General features: G+C 44.7%; 1 protein-coding gene and 1 long non-coding RNA gene across 3 annotated transcripts in view; one reads left to right on the top strand and one right to left on the bottom strand.

The window, feature by feature from the left end:
* Positions 1-16,147, top strand: part of dpa (disc proliferation abnormal) — a 135,994-nt gene that overhangs the window by 78,976 nt on the left and 40,871 nt on the right. For both annotated transcript variants that reach the window (XM_075671580.1, XM_075671572.1), the window contains exons 14-16: positions 4,388-4,479; positions 4,548-4,650; positions 9,602-9,778. In XM_075671580.1, coding sequence (XP_075527695.1) covers positions 4,388-4,479; positions 4,548-4,650; positions 9,602-9,778 — 372 coding nt within the window. The remainder of the gene's footprint in view (positions 1-4,387; positions 4,480-4,547; positions 4,651-9,601; positions 9,779-16,147) is intronic.
* The window catches only part of LOC142559899 (uncharacterized), a 29,934-nt gene continuing 20,307 nt past the window's right edge, over positions 6,521-16,147 (bottom strand). The window contains exons 3-4 of the long non-coding RNA XR_012823260.1: positions 7,392-7,585; positions 6,521-7,305 (exon numbers count right to left, since the gene is read on the bottom strand). This is a non-coding gene — a long non-coding RNA (uncharacterized LOC142559899). The remainder of the gene's footprint in view (positions 7,306-7,391; positions 7,586-16,147) is intronic.

The raw sequence follows: 16,147 nt of genomic DNA on the forward strand, positions 1-16,147 counted from the left end.
TGCTACCACACTGTAGTATCCGTGGATGCCAGCTCCTGCAGTCTGGGAGCTGTACCGCTACAGGACCAGCCTGAGGGTACTCGACGGTCTGTAGCGTATACTTCAAGGGTGCTCACTCTGACGGAAGCGCATTATAGCCAAACAGAGAAGGAATGTCTCGCAGTGACTTGGGCAATTGTATGGTACGACCAGTTCCTTGTGGGCTAAGCTTCGAGGTAGAGTCAGATCACCTTCCTCTGGAGCCGAATATTATAACGGTTCGGAATACGAACCATTCGCTTTGCCGCTTATGTCACTAGATGTGCCACTCCCAAGACGGTGGTGGAAGAGGAGGAGGACGCGACCAATAGATGAGAGGGTGCCACCTCTGAAGTGTACGTCATTATATGACGAGCTAATCGAGGAATTGCAGAACGTTTCTGCTTGCTAAATAAATGTAAAATATAAATTAAATATTATACGGCAAGTTGTGAAGTATAAACGTGTGGTGCCGGGCGTTTACACAATGCAAAAGTAACTTATTAATGCCATTCTTTTTCATTTTCAGCAGACAGGCGGTATCGCAAGCGTAAATGAGTCGGCAGAGTGCAGCGCTATGTCGTCTGCTACCAGGAGCTCGCACGATGCCTGCAACAGGAACGCACTGCCAGCACTTCTTAAGTGGCGAGCGCGTCAAAACCGTGAACTGGTTCTTAGAAACACCTTTACTAGCAGGCAATTTTCCTTCTTTTTCCGCCCTTCGTCATCGTCTCAGACATGACTTGCTCGCCGCTGCGCTGTCGCTATCCCTGCGATCTGCACTACGGTGCGTCACGTGATAAAAGCAATGGAACTTGAAATCGAACATCACGATATACGGGCCCTGCATTGCCTGCGTGAAGTAAAATCGAAGAGCGTGGTGTCGACGGTGCGCGCTGTGCTGTGAAATTGAGGAACAAAGTGCGGCACTCCCGAACTAGAGAAAAGAGGGCAGCCAAATAAGAGATCTCAATGAAAGAGCAACGCCAAGCAGACGACAAAGCTAAGCAATAGCCTCCGAAGCAACCAGCGCACACGTTCGCGACGCCCGCGTGTCTCCAGGGACGCGAGACCGGCACGCGCGGCTAGGGTCGCAAGCCAACAGCCAAGCCACAGCAACGGAACCCAAAGTGGACTACCCCTTTGCCGGTTCCTACGACCGGTTTGCTTTAAAGATGATTGACAGATGCAGGACGTATTCATAAATTGCGATACCGCCCCGCTGCCTCTGACGACCTGTGATGTAACCAAAATTTTGGCCAATCAGGTGAGGCCAAACGAACGGTTCCCCAACCGAACTGTTAGAAGATTCGGCCCCTGGTCACACTTTTGGGTAACAAGGTCCTACAACTCGTGCTGCCTTGCATACAATGAATGCAGATAAAACTGATTAATTATCAGTATGTGGTGAAATATGTGCTTGGAAAGCACTTTGCTACAGCGGGCACTTTGTCACGAGCGCCCTCTGATTTGCCAGCTACTCGCAAGGTAGACACTGTGGAGTTGTTTGTCGATGAAGTGTTCAAGGAATTACCACTTCTTGTAGCAAGACGACTAGAACATGTCCGCATACACCATGCCCAAGATGGAGTCTGCTCTGCGGTAATGACGTACTGCATGAAAGGATGGTCAGACAAAAACAAGGTGCCTCTGCAAATCACTCCATTTTGGAAGGAGTTGGACAGATTTAGCATATATGACGGCATCCTTCTGCTGGACTGACGACTTGTCATTCGTTCAGCCTTGTGCCAGGACATTTTTGCCCTTTTACATGAAGGGCATCAGGGAGTGCACCGCTGCTAAGCACGGGTCAGGGAGTCTGTTTGGCGGCCTCACTGTAACATGCATGTTGAGCATATGGTGACTCCCCAATCTGCTATATGCGCCGAGACTCGAGTTCAGCGTCCTGAGCCTATGTTGCCAACAGTTACACCCAACAGGCCATGGAAGCACCTTGGCTTTGATCTGTTTCAACTTAGAGGGCGTGATTAGGTCCTGATTGTTGATTGTTATTCCAGGTTTCCCAAAGTGGTCACTGTGGGTCCACCACGGCACCAGCAGTCATCTCGGCAATCAAGAGCTGCATTGCTTGTTTTGCCATACCAGACATTGTCCGGACCAGCAACAGACCGCAGTTTGTGTCCAATGAGTTCGCAGAGTTTGCATGGTCATACGGCTTCCGTTGCGAAACCAGCAGTCCGAGATACCTACAGAGCAATGGAGAGGCAGAGCGCATGGTGCGCACGTGAAAGGCTTACTCTTCAAAGGCCGTGATCCCTACCTCGCATTGCTGTCATACTGTGACACGCCCAGTCCCAACGGCATTTCCCTGGCTAAGTCTTGGTGGGAAGGAAATTGCAAACCCATCTCCTGGGACTACCGGAACGACTGGTTCCTTTCCTTCGTTGCCATGCCACATGAGTTTCAGGGAAAAGGACTTGTGGGACAAAGCATGGCAAGCGATGAACTACAAGCGCCGTCATGCTTCAAGCCAGCTGGCCCCTCAGAGTCCTGGAGACTATGTATGTGTCACCGACACATGCTACAGTGGTTAAGTACTCTCACAGGCGCAACGTCCATGGTCCTACCTTGTTCAAACCCCCAGAGGCGTCCTTCAGCGTAATCGTCTACTCCTGGTACTTCATTCATTGGAAGCAAATCTAGCTCAACTGGCAGCTTCTCCGCCTGTCCCTCCTGAGATCATGTGGCCTTCACCTCGAGAAGATCCAACACAGCCAGAAGGAACGCTGCAGGAAACGGTGACACAGACTCGCGGCGGTCATGTAGTAAGACCACCATGACGGTTGGACTTGTAGGGACCTGCCCCATAAAATGTGAAAAGCAGCTATGTAGAGGTCGCCGCTGGTGTGCCTTGTAGCAAGTGGCCATAAGGTGGCACTACAATCCATGGAAAGGGCCATGTATATAAGGGGCTTTGGGGAGAGAGAATAAAGATTTTGTTTTTCGGTTTCCGCTTGCAAGTAGTCTGCCTCGTCCCTCGGCTCCTGTGCTGAACAGACTGCATCAACAGATACCAAGCACCATGCATTCAAAATACAATTTCTGCTTAACTTTTTCAAATGTTTGACCTCAAAAGTAGGGAGTGTGGGTTTTGCATGAATAAATACAGCATATCTGATGGTTTGTGTGAGTGTAGCTGGTTGCTTTGCCTGGAAGTATTAACATTTACTTCTGCCTGTTAAATAACCAGTTTTGAATGTACACACCACATAAGAAACGGAAATATGGCTGCATACTTTAAAATAGTTTTCTTTGGCTGCTGTATTTCTTAGGTGTAACCTTGGTATGTACAGTTGTACATGTGGCACAAGGAAATAATGTTGTGTACAGGGCACACTAAGCACAAACCTTGCAGATGCTGATATGAAGGCCTGTAACTTAATTTAAGAAAAAAACTAATTTAATTTGCATGAAAGCGTGTGTTGAAACTTTGTGTCATATATGTTACTTGCATCCAAAGGCCTTTAGCATTCCGAAGACAAAATGTGGGGCGACTGGATTTTATACATAGGATGTGAATCAAATGCATACTGAACCTTGTACTTGTTTTTATAGTCTGCCCACCAGTGCACACAAGTTGTATTTTAAAGGAATGCATTATGTCTTGTGCTGAATGTTGTGAATAAAGATTGTTGTTGTTGTATGCTAACATTGATACAATAAATATAGTGGGAAGTGCCCATAAGGTATAAAATGCATAAGCCAATAAAGACAACCTTACATAAAACATTGGTGCCAATAAATGCCTGCTGAAATGTTGCAAATTTGAAGAAATTTGAAGAAATTCAATTTGTAGTTATCATACACTTATACATTCTCCTGTCTGTGTTATAAGCGACATTTTTTGTTATGTTTAATACGCAGTCGTAGTTGTGCTATTTATTTAATTTTTATTTCTTGCTGCCTTTTGTCAGTGTTCTAGTAAATTTTCTTGTAATTTGTTCCATCTTGATTAGGTATTCATTCTGCATATGCTCACCACCAAAGAAAAATAAGTTAGCTTTCCGAGTGCCACTGTCTTCTCTACAATAGGAAAATTTGCTGTGGTTTTATCTGCATTACACATAACCTCATCAGAAATAGCGGTTGTTGAATGTAGTGCTGTGGGATATCCGTGCTCATGCACAACATAGAAATTAGGTGGTGTGATGCCCTTCAAAGGGATGGAGTACTGCTGTATAATGGTACTTGTGAATAGCCAAGTGGAATGTGTGGAGTGTTTTGGGACCATAATACTTGAATGCTAGCAGAAAAGTACAGTAGCCATCATACTATTTAAGTCTCCATACCATGTTCCTATCACATTTTCATACGTAAATGTAAACATTTGCGATGCATATTTTTGCAGCAAGGACTGCCACTTTACTCCTGAAAGAATTGGGCAGCTGAAGCGTTTGTCACAGCTTCCTGATATTTATGAGCGCCTCGCAAGAGCATTAGGTAAGAGCATTTTTATGTACTTCTGTTGATGCATTTAACACACATCATCATATGTCTGTCTGATGCAGCACCGAGCATATATGAGAATGAAGACATTAAGAAAGGAATCCTGCTACAGCTGTTTGGTGGAACTCGGAAGGACTTTGCTGATACTGGACGAGGAAAGTTTAGGTATGCTTTACTTGCATATATGCACTGACTTTGGGACTACTGAAAGGGAAGTAGGTGGAGACATTACCTGCAGACAAGTTCATGCTTAAGATTTTCCGGACACCTGATTTTTGGGGCATGCCTGACAATTTGTACAGCTTCGTGGGCACCACTACTTACCCTATAAAGTCAACGTATAAGGACGTATGAAATTTTGGACGCAAGAACCCTTCGCTGTCCGATTTTCCGGACCCTTTGCTGTGACCGCAGGTCCGACACGGCATTGATCAAAGCCACCACTGCCGCCATTTCGATTATCTCACCGCCATGAACCGGCGCTCTCGCATGCAGATCCACTGGCAACCGTAGCCACCACCACGGCAACGCTAGGCTAGCTACTTCGATGTTCTCTACTGTTAACAATGGTGCCGACTCAGCCTCTATAGTCCTCACCAATGGCTTCGAAGCTCGAAAAGCATGATGCGTTGCACAATGCTGGTTTCCGAAAGTTAGCTTCGCCTCAATACAGCAGTGTTACGGGGTGAAGCATATGCGAAGCATTAGAGCGTTTTAGTTGAGCGTATTTGCGCTCCTCTAAGCAGCTAAGCGGAGCGTGCCGCGCAGCGCTTTGGTTAGCGTTGGCATCAAGAAGGATTGGATTGGATGCAAAAAGCAAGCGTGCTTGCCATGACGTGGCGTTCCCCAAGACGGCGCTTTATTTTCCATTGGATAAAATGGACCGCTAACGCATTACAAGTGCACGTCTAGCTACTTCATGGAGAAATAAGTTATATATATACGTATATATGTTTTAGTGTATAAGAGTGATCAATAGGTGTACTTATTTATTTTTTTTCATTACCCTGAATTTGGCCAGGGGGCGCTGCAACTGTGAAAGGTCCGCTCCGCTACGCTAAACGTGTAACTAAAACGTGAAAATTGCCCGTTGCTCCGCTGTGGCTTAGCGGGGCAGCTCGGAATCGGAGCGTACCGTAAAGACGCTCAAATAAAACACTATATTGCGGAGAACCTTAACAACTGTGGGAAGGAGCGATTGTCATGAAGCCCACTATGTATTCCTTAATTATAATGTGTGCACCAACGTTACTAGACTAGGTTCACTTGTTGAACTCTCCACAGGCACCGTGTATTACAGGTGCCTCCATTCCTTGGCTGGTCGCCAGATGGCGGGAGCGCCGTAGGTGGCTCTACGTGGGTGCGGCTCTGAGTTAGCAGTGCCGATTCCTACACTTAGCAATTCACAAATGCAACCACTGATGCCGTTTTTAAATGCTTGTATAGCCTCGTATTTAGCAGATTGTTTGCAGAACCTTACTGACCTCTGAAACTGCAGCTGTGGTGCCCCAGAATCTGCGGTTGAAGTCTCGTCAACGGCCACTGCACACTGGCCGTCTGCTGCGCTCTACTAATCCAGCTGTTGCTGGTTCTCGCATGTTTAGCTAAGCGGCACGGTCAAGATTTTTGTAACATTTCATCCTTGGCTAAAGGTGGTTTTTAAATTTCGTTTGTTTACTTTATTCTCAGTATGAGTATAATCAGCCATGGTATCTTAGGAGTGAATGAATGTGTGGTTTTTATTGTCGCAAGGGCCAGGTATGGCCAAAGAACGCCATCTTTGGAGTAATGGGCTTGAAAATGCGCTACACGTTCATCAGGCGCAGTTAACTGTACTTTGCAGAAAATTGCCAATTATTCTTTTCAAGCCTACTATTCTTAATTGAGGACGAAGCCGTGAAGTAGCAGTCAGCAGGCCAATCGGTGAACTTCTTTGAAAACAGCAAGAATAAATACTACGCACCTTATCTTGCTATATGCACACTTTTAGCACTTTATTTCAGGATGAAAGAAAAAACCAAGCTACTTTCACCAGACCAACACACCCACAGGTGCAATATTTACACCTGCATGAGCTTTATCTCACTTGCTAGCAGACTTCACTTGCGCATTCAAGGCACATTCTCTCTGAAGGAACCGTGCATAAAAATGCAGTCGTGTCAGCAAATAAAATTTTATAATACGGGCAGTAAACTCCTCAAAATGCACACGGTATCCAACTTGCGCAAGAGTGTCCTGGCCAAGTTCTTCGACATTGGAGCAAAATAGGTCCTCAAACACCCCCTTAGATCGCGTCTTTCTTTCAATGATACGCTCAATCCCCGCAAGCGTGCAGGTCAGGGCACTTGACGGTTGTTGCAGGGCACCAGGTACATATGACCGCATTTCTGTCAGGATATCTGCTGGTGGAACCTGGCAGGTGCAGACCAGAGTACTGAGACAGTCAGTGCAGCTGGAGAATTTCCTTGCTTTTTTTACAACGTACCCTACAAGATAATATAAGACTGCATCTTTTGCAATGAGCCATTTGTAGTTGTGCTGGAATTCATCATCGGGCTCATGCTCCCGCAGCTGAATGTTATGAAGAATACCAGCCAGCCTTTCTTGCTGAGCCTGCTTCTGGACATGAGCTGCCAACTGGCCTGCGTTGAGGTTCTCCTCAATAGAAATGAGTATAGGGTCTGCATCACTGGTACAATTACCTGTTGTTGCCATCTTTAGTGGTGTGAAGAGGCTTAAGAAACCTGAAGATCTAACTAAAATGTGTCATTGTGGGGTGATCTTCATTGCCGCCAAAGCTTCTCACGACTCCAAAGAAGTCTGTAAATAAGAGTACAGAGTTTTAAGATTTCTTGCAAAGAGTCATATACACGAAAAAAAAAAAAAAACTGGCTGCTATCACTTACCTCCAGAGGGTCTTGATTCAGCTTTGCTGTGAGCACATACACAACTTCCTTATGATGCAGCAGAGTGATGATATCCAAAATAGACATAAGGGTCACACGTAGTGACTCAGTAGTTTGCTGTGATGCGAACAGTTTTGTATTTTCTTGAATACTGTTTCTGTCGTGTCTAGAAGGTCAAGGAAGTCTCTAATGACCTACAAAGAGAGTAAAGCATTGTGCGGAACTTATATAAAGTAATGCAATGTGGTTCGAATGAGATGCCTTTTTGTGTATCTTGCACTTGAGAAATGTAGGGAAAAGGAACAGAAAAGAGTACCACAAGATAGCTTGATAGCCTTCCAGTACTGTTTAACGATTTCACCTACAATAACCATAAAAAAACTTACTTTTATCTTCGGAGAGTTTCAGCGAATGCCTTGAATGGGACACTTAACATTCAGAGCATTGACCAACTCGTTCATCAATAGCGTAAACTTCTCTGTGCCCTCAGTCCCTTCAAACCCCGGCTCTCGTTTCTCTCTGTAGAACTTCAGTCCAATGGCAACACTCCTACTGAATAGACAAGAAATTGTCTTAAGGCATCTGATGAGTAAATATCAAGGGAGGTTTTCCTGTACTTAAGGATTAAGGCATACGAAGAAATGCTGACAGGCAAAAGGAGCATACTCGTGGTTGCAAGTCGCACATTTCATTTTCTCCAATTTTCCCGGGTTGACATGGGAGGCTGTGAGCTTAGGGACAACTTTCAACTGCACCTGTTTCTCAGTTTCATAAAGTTTCATATTTAGTTATCTAACCATAGTTATCACAAATCAAGCTTTGCAGCCTTGGTTTCTTTTCGCAAACAGAGAACCAGACAGGATGGCGGACACCATAGCAGTTGTGTATGCAGCAGCATCGTTCGAAGTCTTGAGCCTCAAGTGCATTAACTGACCAGACGCACGTGGGCACTATTAGGCATTTGAGAAAACCCAGCAGCACAAAAAAACTCAAATTGACCTCAAAAAATAGCAAAACCGCCGATCGACTCAATAACAAACATTGGATTGTCTTGGATGTCCTACTGACTTCACCAAGCCAGACTTAAAAGACCAGTTTTTAATTTCGCATAGTGGTTAGCAGGCGGTTTACGTATTAGTTTATGCTATTATTTGTTGGAACAGATAATTAATTGTTGCCCAAATTTAGAACTTAAATACGTTATTTTTTTAGAAGTCGCTAAATTTGTAGCAAAAGTTTGCCAATGCAATTGCCACATGATCATGTTCCTTTTTCTAACCAAGTCCGTGTGGCCAACAGTAACTCGATGTTGCCGAAACTGCAGTTAAATCCACGAACTGTAATCATACTTAACTGTGGTTAAGGGTAAATTTGTGACAGGGGTACTACTTGCCTGGTTTTTAAGAAAAAAAAATACAAATTTGCCTTGTGGGAAAGCCAGCTGTTGCGAAGATGGTGCTAGCATGGACCTTGGTCGTCGTCTGTTAGCTACTAAAAGCAAAGCAGGCATTCCAGCAGGTTTGCCACATGTGAAACACTGTTAATTTGAATGTGCTTATGCCTAAAAGTGATCGGCCTCATCTAATATGGTGGCTGTTCCCGTGAGCAGAAATTCGTTGCCACTGGACGATGAAATATGGACGACAAGAATGGCAAGGACATTATGCAGCACATATGTATCTAGATATAGAAAAACAACTAGCAATAACTAGTCTCATGTGCCAACTTTTGTGTCACAGTTTTGTGCGATCACATGACCATCTGTGTTTGCAAACCTACTGTCCCTGCCATTGCTCTCTGAAATCAAAACTTGTGCTAGTCACTATAAACAAGGCTCTAAATGATTAACCGTTGCGCACTGTAGCAAACAAGCTTTTGTGTTGTGATAACCTAGTCACTTGCTAATTACTACAACAAAAAAGATGAGGTCCAAAATTTTTGTGTCGTTGCTCTTGTAAGCTTTTGATAAGAGCTTTATAACAGCTTGCAACATTGCTGTAGCCTACCAGGCTTTCTACTTGTCCTTTAGTAGCCACAATCTGGTGGCAGGTTTTGGGCAAGATGCTCTTATCCTGTTCTGTTTCTGCATGTCCATGTGGTTTTATAGCAGTAAAAGAGAAATTGTTTTTGACATATCTAACAGATGGTTCTCTTTAGAAAGGGGATTATTCATGATGAGGTTTCCATTGGTGTGCTTTTCTTTTGTGCAGGTCTGAGATAAACATCCTCCTTTGCGGTGACCCAGGAACAAGCAAGTCACAGCTGTTGCAGTATGTGTACCACTTGGTGCCACGTGGCCAGTACACTTCTGGAAAGGGCTCCAGTGCTGTAGGTCTGACTGCATATGTTACCAAGGACCCAGAGACTAAGCAGCTGGTCTTGCAAACGTATGCCTATCTTCTTGCTTTGCCAAGTGGTGTGAACCACACTTGTTCATTTTTGGTCTTTTGTAAATGCAATGCAGTAGTCTTTTGTTTATTCCACTGTGTCTAATTAGATTTATGCGTTAATTCAATCACGACAGAAGGCCCCAGCCGGTGCTCCTGCATTTCTGGGAGCCAGAACTTTAGTTGTCTTGATCCTGAAATTGGCCCTCACTGCATAATTCGAACTTGGAAAAGTCAACGAGGTTTCCCCTAATTCATATAGTGACCTTGGTCATGACCCCAATGACTGCCCCATCTGTCTTTGTGGTGCTAGGGGTTAGTCAATGTATTGGTAGCGCCCCCTGTCAAAAAACGTTTTTCAGCCTGGGTAGTGTCAACTCGAGTAGTTTCATCTTTCTGATTACCAGAATTGGAGACGTGCTACAGTTTTTTTTTTTTTCCTTGAAGATATTGCTTGTTGACACTTCGCTGGGTAACCAACAGTTACTGGAAGTTTCAAACTGCTGCATGAGACAAGTTGCTAAAAATGTGAAGTTCTGCAATATTTAGCCTTATCAGAGTGAAATGGTTGGTAAATCTTCCTTTCTAACTTGAATAAAGGCTTGTTGTATCCATTCAGACTAAAATTTTGCTTTGTTAAAATGAGATCTTAAATACAAGGGTTTGTATGGGAATTCAGAGATTTAAATGGGAATTTACTTTATTATATCTATTAGTTTGTTACGAGGGTTGACTGTTTAGGTGTTTTGCATAACTTGAACCAAGCTTGAAAAAAATTATGGTTTATCTTAGGCGACTGAGACCTACTGCATATTGTATGTTGTCATCCTGAGCTACATCGGAGCATTTTATTTATATATGGGTCTTTAGCTAATTAACATAGTTCAATTATGCAAAATAATAAATATTCATTTTAGGTCATAAGTTAGATTGGAAATGTTATGGAGCATGCCCAGGAAGAATATATGAAATTGTGTTCATGGCCCTTCCTTACATAGTTAATTTTCCAGGAATCGGAAGAAAGTCTGTGAAATAGGAAAAGTCGTGTTTCTAAAGAATGAAGGCCAAATGTTCGTTGATAAAAGAAACGATGGCCCTGGCATCAAAGCCTTGGCATCAAGACGTCAGACCATTGTTGCAAAAATGGGAATTCGCTGTGGTAAAAAATGATCAGCAATAGCTGGCGCTTAAAGCCGTACTACAAAGAAATCTCGGGCTGTGTAGAAAGCCTAGTTTAAATGAGTCCTGAACCACCCCTCGGGCTTGGTGAAAAAACAGTCCGTGAATAGCATACGCTGCTGTGAACATCTCAGCCAAATTTTGCGGTCTGGTGCAGCGCATGGAGCTTGCAAGTGAAGCACGAAGGCACCTTTCTTTTTTTTTTCAAACACTCTTATTGCGATAGCAATTACAGTTGAACCTTGATATAACAAACAGTGCGATGATCATGAAATAGTTCGATATAGCCAGAATTCGATATATAAAATCACGTAAAAAATGCATAAAAAACTTGTACAAATCAATCAATGAAACAATCGTGGTGCAGTAAATACTCGCTTGAAGCTTTACACAAAGCATTTATTTCTTTAGCTGAAAGTACTGCAGCAGTGTAGCCTGCTTCTTATTGGTGGCTACGTGCTTAAAGGGACACTAAAGGTTACTATTAAGTCAACGTGGACTGTTGAAATACCATCCCAGAAACCTCGAAACGCTTGTTTCGTGCCAAGGAGAGACTTACTTTAAGAGAAAATGCGTTCTGAAGCGTCCGCGTACCTCTAGCGCAGTTCAAATCGCCCGCCCTCCGATCGAGGAGAACTGACATCATGGTCTCATAGTGACGTTGCGCCATCGGTGAGTAGAACGGCGTCCGCAGACGGCGCTACGGCTTTTCTGCGCAAAACGCGAACGCGCGGCCAGAAACAGAGCCAAGACAGAGCCGACAGCAGAGCGAAAGCGGGAGTATGGTGGCTAGCGGAAGGAGAAACGAATTACGTCCCACATTACGTCCCACGGCACACGGAGAGTCCGTTTTCGTTAAACTATAGGCTGCAGCGAGCTCGCAGCGTGGTCGGCGTGGTCTATGAGAAGCGACGAGCCTTTTCGCGCTCGCAACAGGGCATAAAAATGTGCGAATCGACGCAAAACTCGGCCTAGAAACGTGCTTCGCCACAGCCAGGGCTCAATACGACCCAAGCTGGCACGACCCAGATGTTGTTTCCCGCACCGCCACCAGGCGCCGCTACTATACCTCACACTCCAGCGCAAGACGCCCATAAGCTGGTACTTCATTCTATGACGCTAACTTCGACGCTCGTCGCAATGGACCCTGACACCGACAGATTGGCTCGCGATGGTGGGCTCAACTTCAGCGATTTGAGCACCGACGAGCGCGACCTGCTTCTGAGGGCTCGCACTGCCGGCGTCGTTGCGTACTACGACGGCGGCCTCGACACCGGCTCTCCGGAGCGGGAAAGCAACGAGGGCTTCCCACGACATCACATGGACGTGGCATTCTCGCTGCTTGTTCCAAATGAAAGTTTCGCGAGGAGAACCCTCACAGCACGACGCGATAACGAAACTACTGAAACTCCAAAGCGTGCGCGGCGCAGAGTCGAGCGAAAACGAAACCTTTCGAACACCCATATTACTGAAGGGTAACGTCAAAATGTTATTTTTTCCTAGAATCGAATAGACGTAGACAAGTAGCATTTTTTCCGGCTTATAATCGAATGAAATGATATTTTTAATACGAGTAGTTGAGTATTAGTAACACAAATTATGAGGAGACCTTTCGTCATCGGGCTAGTACCGGAATGTCGCTGGGGGGTCTCAAATCGTGTCATGCATTTACCTCAATTTCTCGGTTACTAAAGCTCTGTTCGCGATTATATTGACGCCTTAGACGTTCTAGAACATTGCTCTACCACTTTAACTTGAGTTTCTGGTAACCTTTAGTGTCCCTTTAAGAGGAAGCTTTAACTGGGGCCCAACTCCGACGCGGCCTATTCAAATACATGTAAAACACATAAACGTTTTTCTGAGATAACCCCTGGACCGATTTTAATGAAGTTTGTTGCATTTGAGAGAGAAAGCCAAATTCCAGTGACTGTTGGATGCGGAATGTCAATTTAGCGCCTGAATTTTGTTTAAAATTTTTTCAAATATTCAACCGTTTGAAAAAAATAGAAGGACGAAGTTTACGAATTCATAGGTCTGCATCAAGGACAGATATCGCAGTTCTGCAAACAACATCCATTAGATCCTTCAAAGCGGACAAATTCGATATATCATTTTACATCTTACGTGAATTTGTTACGTTGGTTACAAGGGTTCTGCAAAAACTGTATTTCCATATTACTACATTTTTTTTATATTCATGTATAACATATCAATTTTGTCCGCTTTACATGTACTATTAGATGCAATTCACAGAATTGTATTATCTTTTTTTGTTGTTGAGTTACGGAGTTGTAAACTTGATAGTTTCGTTTTTTGAAAATTTTCAATTTTTGCCGATTTTCAATTAAAAATTGATGACCTAACTCAAGAATTCGAAAGCAACAGTCACTAGATTTTAAGCTTTTCTTTTAAATGCAACAAACCTTGTCAAATTTGGTGCAGTGGTTGCCGAGAAAAATGAATTCTTCTTTTACATGTATTTAGATAGGAACACTCGAGCTAAAGCTTCCTCTTAACCATGGCATCCTCAGCATAGTCTAAACGATCTACAAGCGATAGACCGGTGCCTTCAATTGTGCCGCAGTAGTGGCTTAGCATCTACATCTACAGCATCTACAGGCTCAGTTGAAGTTGGGAGTGGGGCAACATCCGTGCTTGCGAAATCAACCTCGACAGTGTCTTTGTTTGGCTGCTACGTCTTTGTGGAAGCAAACCACCATTCCTCACGAAGCACGGCACCGAGGAGGAGTCAGCGCGGCAAATGCAATGCGTCGTTGGTGTTGTCGAACTAGCCAAGAAGCTGCTTGCATATTCCGCTACGTTCAAATGGCGCCCTTGGCGCAATACATGTGTGCAGCTGTAGTGTGCAGCAGTCGGGAACGCTCATCGCACCACCACTATCTTCGACGATGTATCGGGAAAGCTCGCCCCCTGTCAACAGAGAGCACGTGGTCTGGGGTGGCAGAATTCGATCCATTTTACGTCCTACCTCCGTTTGAAATAAAAAATTAAAAAGACATGCAAGTTTCCAGGTGGTATAGAAAGTGTTTCATATACGCAATAGTTCTATATATTGAAGTTTGACTTTATATGGACATTCCAAGCGCAATTCTGCTGTCGTCGTCGGCGGGGGTGTCAGTGTCGCCGTGAGATTTCGCATAAAGTCCAAAGGCGATAAAAATATTACCGCGCACTCTACGCTGTATGTGCGAGTGGAATCATGCAAGGGGAGCCAACAATCGCGGCTCAATCTCGCCCGTGCGAAAGCGATGAATGCGAACAGGAAATGCACAGTCTTCTTTCGCCCGCAAGGCACCCAACATTACGAGGCGCTGGGGGAAGGGACGGAGGGGAAGCATTCTGTCCAGCTGTAACTGCACATTTGGCGGCTGCATGCGGCCGCATCTTGAGAGCAATCTGTGTTGGGGGTAGAGTCTATACTCCGTTCCATACATAGCAGTCAACGCTGTGGAAGCTACACAAGAAGTTCGGTCAACAAGAGTTATCACTCCATGGGTTCTGTCTGTGCTTCGCTGCACGAACAGCGTTCGCTCGCGCGAGCATGCATGTGAGGCCCCTCGTGATGGGTTGCAAATAAAAAAACCTCAAAAGGTTAACAAAAGTAAAAATGATCTAAAACAATGCATTACCAGCTGCATACCACAGTGTGTTTCTTTGTAAGGGTGAAAACTTGTTTCGTTCAATACTGAGCCTACATGAACGACAGTTGTGCACAATTGCTGTAAAAATACATCGAACTACATCCAAGTGTGAACGAAGCAACTGCAAGAAGTCTCTCTAGCCTCTTCAGTATTGACTGCTATGTATGGAATGGAGTATAGGTACGTCGGCGGCTCGTAGCTTTGTGCGTGCTGTGTGTCCTCGGTGCTTGCTTTGCGTTGAAGCGATAGACAGCATGAATGTAACTTTGCCTGATGCTGCTGCTGTGTTTCCTCGCGCCAGCGTTTTGACAGCGAGTGGCCGCCGTCATAGAGTGGGATGTGTTCATGTTTGCTGTGCGTACTGACACCATGCTTATTAAGTTGGCTAGCGAATGTTTACAAGTTGATATGGCTGTCTGCTAATTTGCTATCGCAATTGATGCTTTGCCTATTGGGCGAAACTGCGGAACTGCCCACCTTCAAAAATTAGCCGGCCCACCCTTAAATTTTCGTGCCACTGCTCGCGCATTCGTCGTCTTCTTCCACAGCTGGCTGGCTCTATCTTGAAAGCGATCGTCTTACATGAAGGACGGACGGACGGACTGTTTTCTCATTGGGTAACCATAGTAATGCTTACGCATTTAAACCTAGTCACAGTGAGTTTGAATGGATGTATCAGCATGAGTGACTGTTGGTGAGTGTGTTTGTGTGCCAGTGAGGAGGAGTTGAGAGTATCGGTGTGAGTGGATGCTAGTGAATGTGAATGGGAGCAACTGTAAATGTGAGTGAGTGATTGTCAACATGCGTAAGTGAATGCGAGTATAAGTGAGTGCCAACAGAAGCCTTCTCACTCTCTTCCGGCTGTTGTATTTTGTTATACAGCAGATTCCTATATAAGGCTGCTATTGGCCAATAGATGACAGCAATCAAGAAGGGTGTCTGGAGCAGTGCGCTTCTTCCTATTGTTACTGTGTATATTTGTTCATGCAGTTTAATAAACAAGCTTAAGTATGTGAAAATCTGTGTTCAGAATTTCTATAGGAATCACATACTTCTGGAAATACAACTATCATACTACAAACAACTATGGCCGCCAACGCTTGGCCATGTAGGATTGAAACTTTAGCCACACTGCTTATCAGTGTTGTAGCCATCGGGTCTTGATAATTTTGTTTAGTTTTAAACACTAAGCTAGCCTCGAACCATGGGGAACCTAAAATCAGATGCTTGCCAGTGTGTGGTCACTCCTTGTTGCTCCTGGCTAGATGCCTTAGCATACTTCGCTTTCTTCTGAGCTATTGCAAAATGCGCAATTTTGATGGGGCTACTATACATCAGTCAAGCTGGCACAGAACAATGCTGGTCCGCACCAAATAGCACAGCTAAACCGGAGCATGTGAGTGGAAGTGTTCACTCCAGCCTTGTTGTGCACATAGTTAGCCACTGCAGTTGCATGTAACGGCGCCAGAAGTGTAGCGTAGATACTATGGATGCCGCAGAGGGCTGCGACGAGCGCACTTGCTGAGCT

This window comes from Dermacentor variabilis, chromosome 1, assembly GCF_050947875.1.
Source record: "Dermacentor variabilis isolate Ectoservices chromosome 1, ASM5094787v1, whole genome shotgun sequence".
NCBI lineage: Eukaryota > Metazoa > Arthropoda > Arachnida > Ixodida > Ixodidae > Dermacentor > Dermacentor variabilis.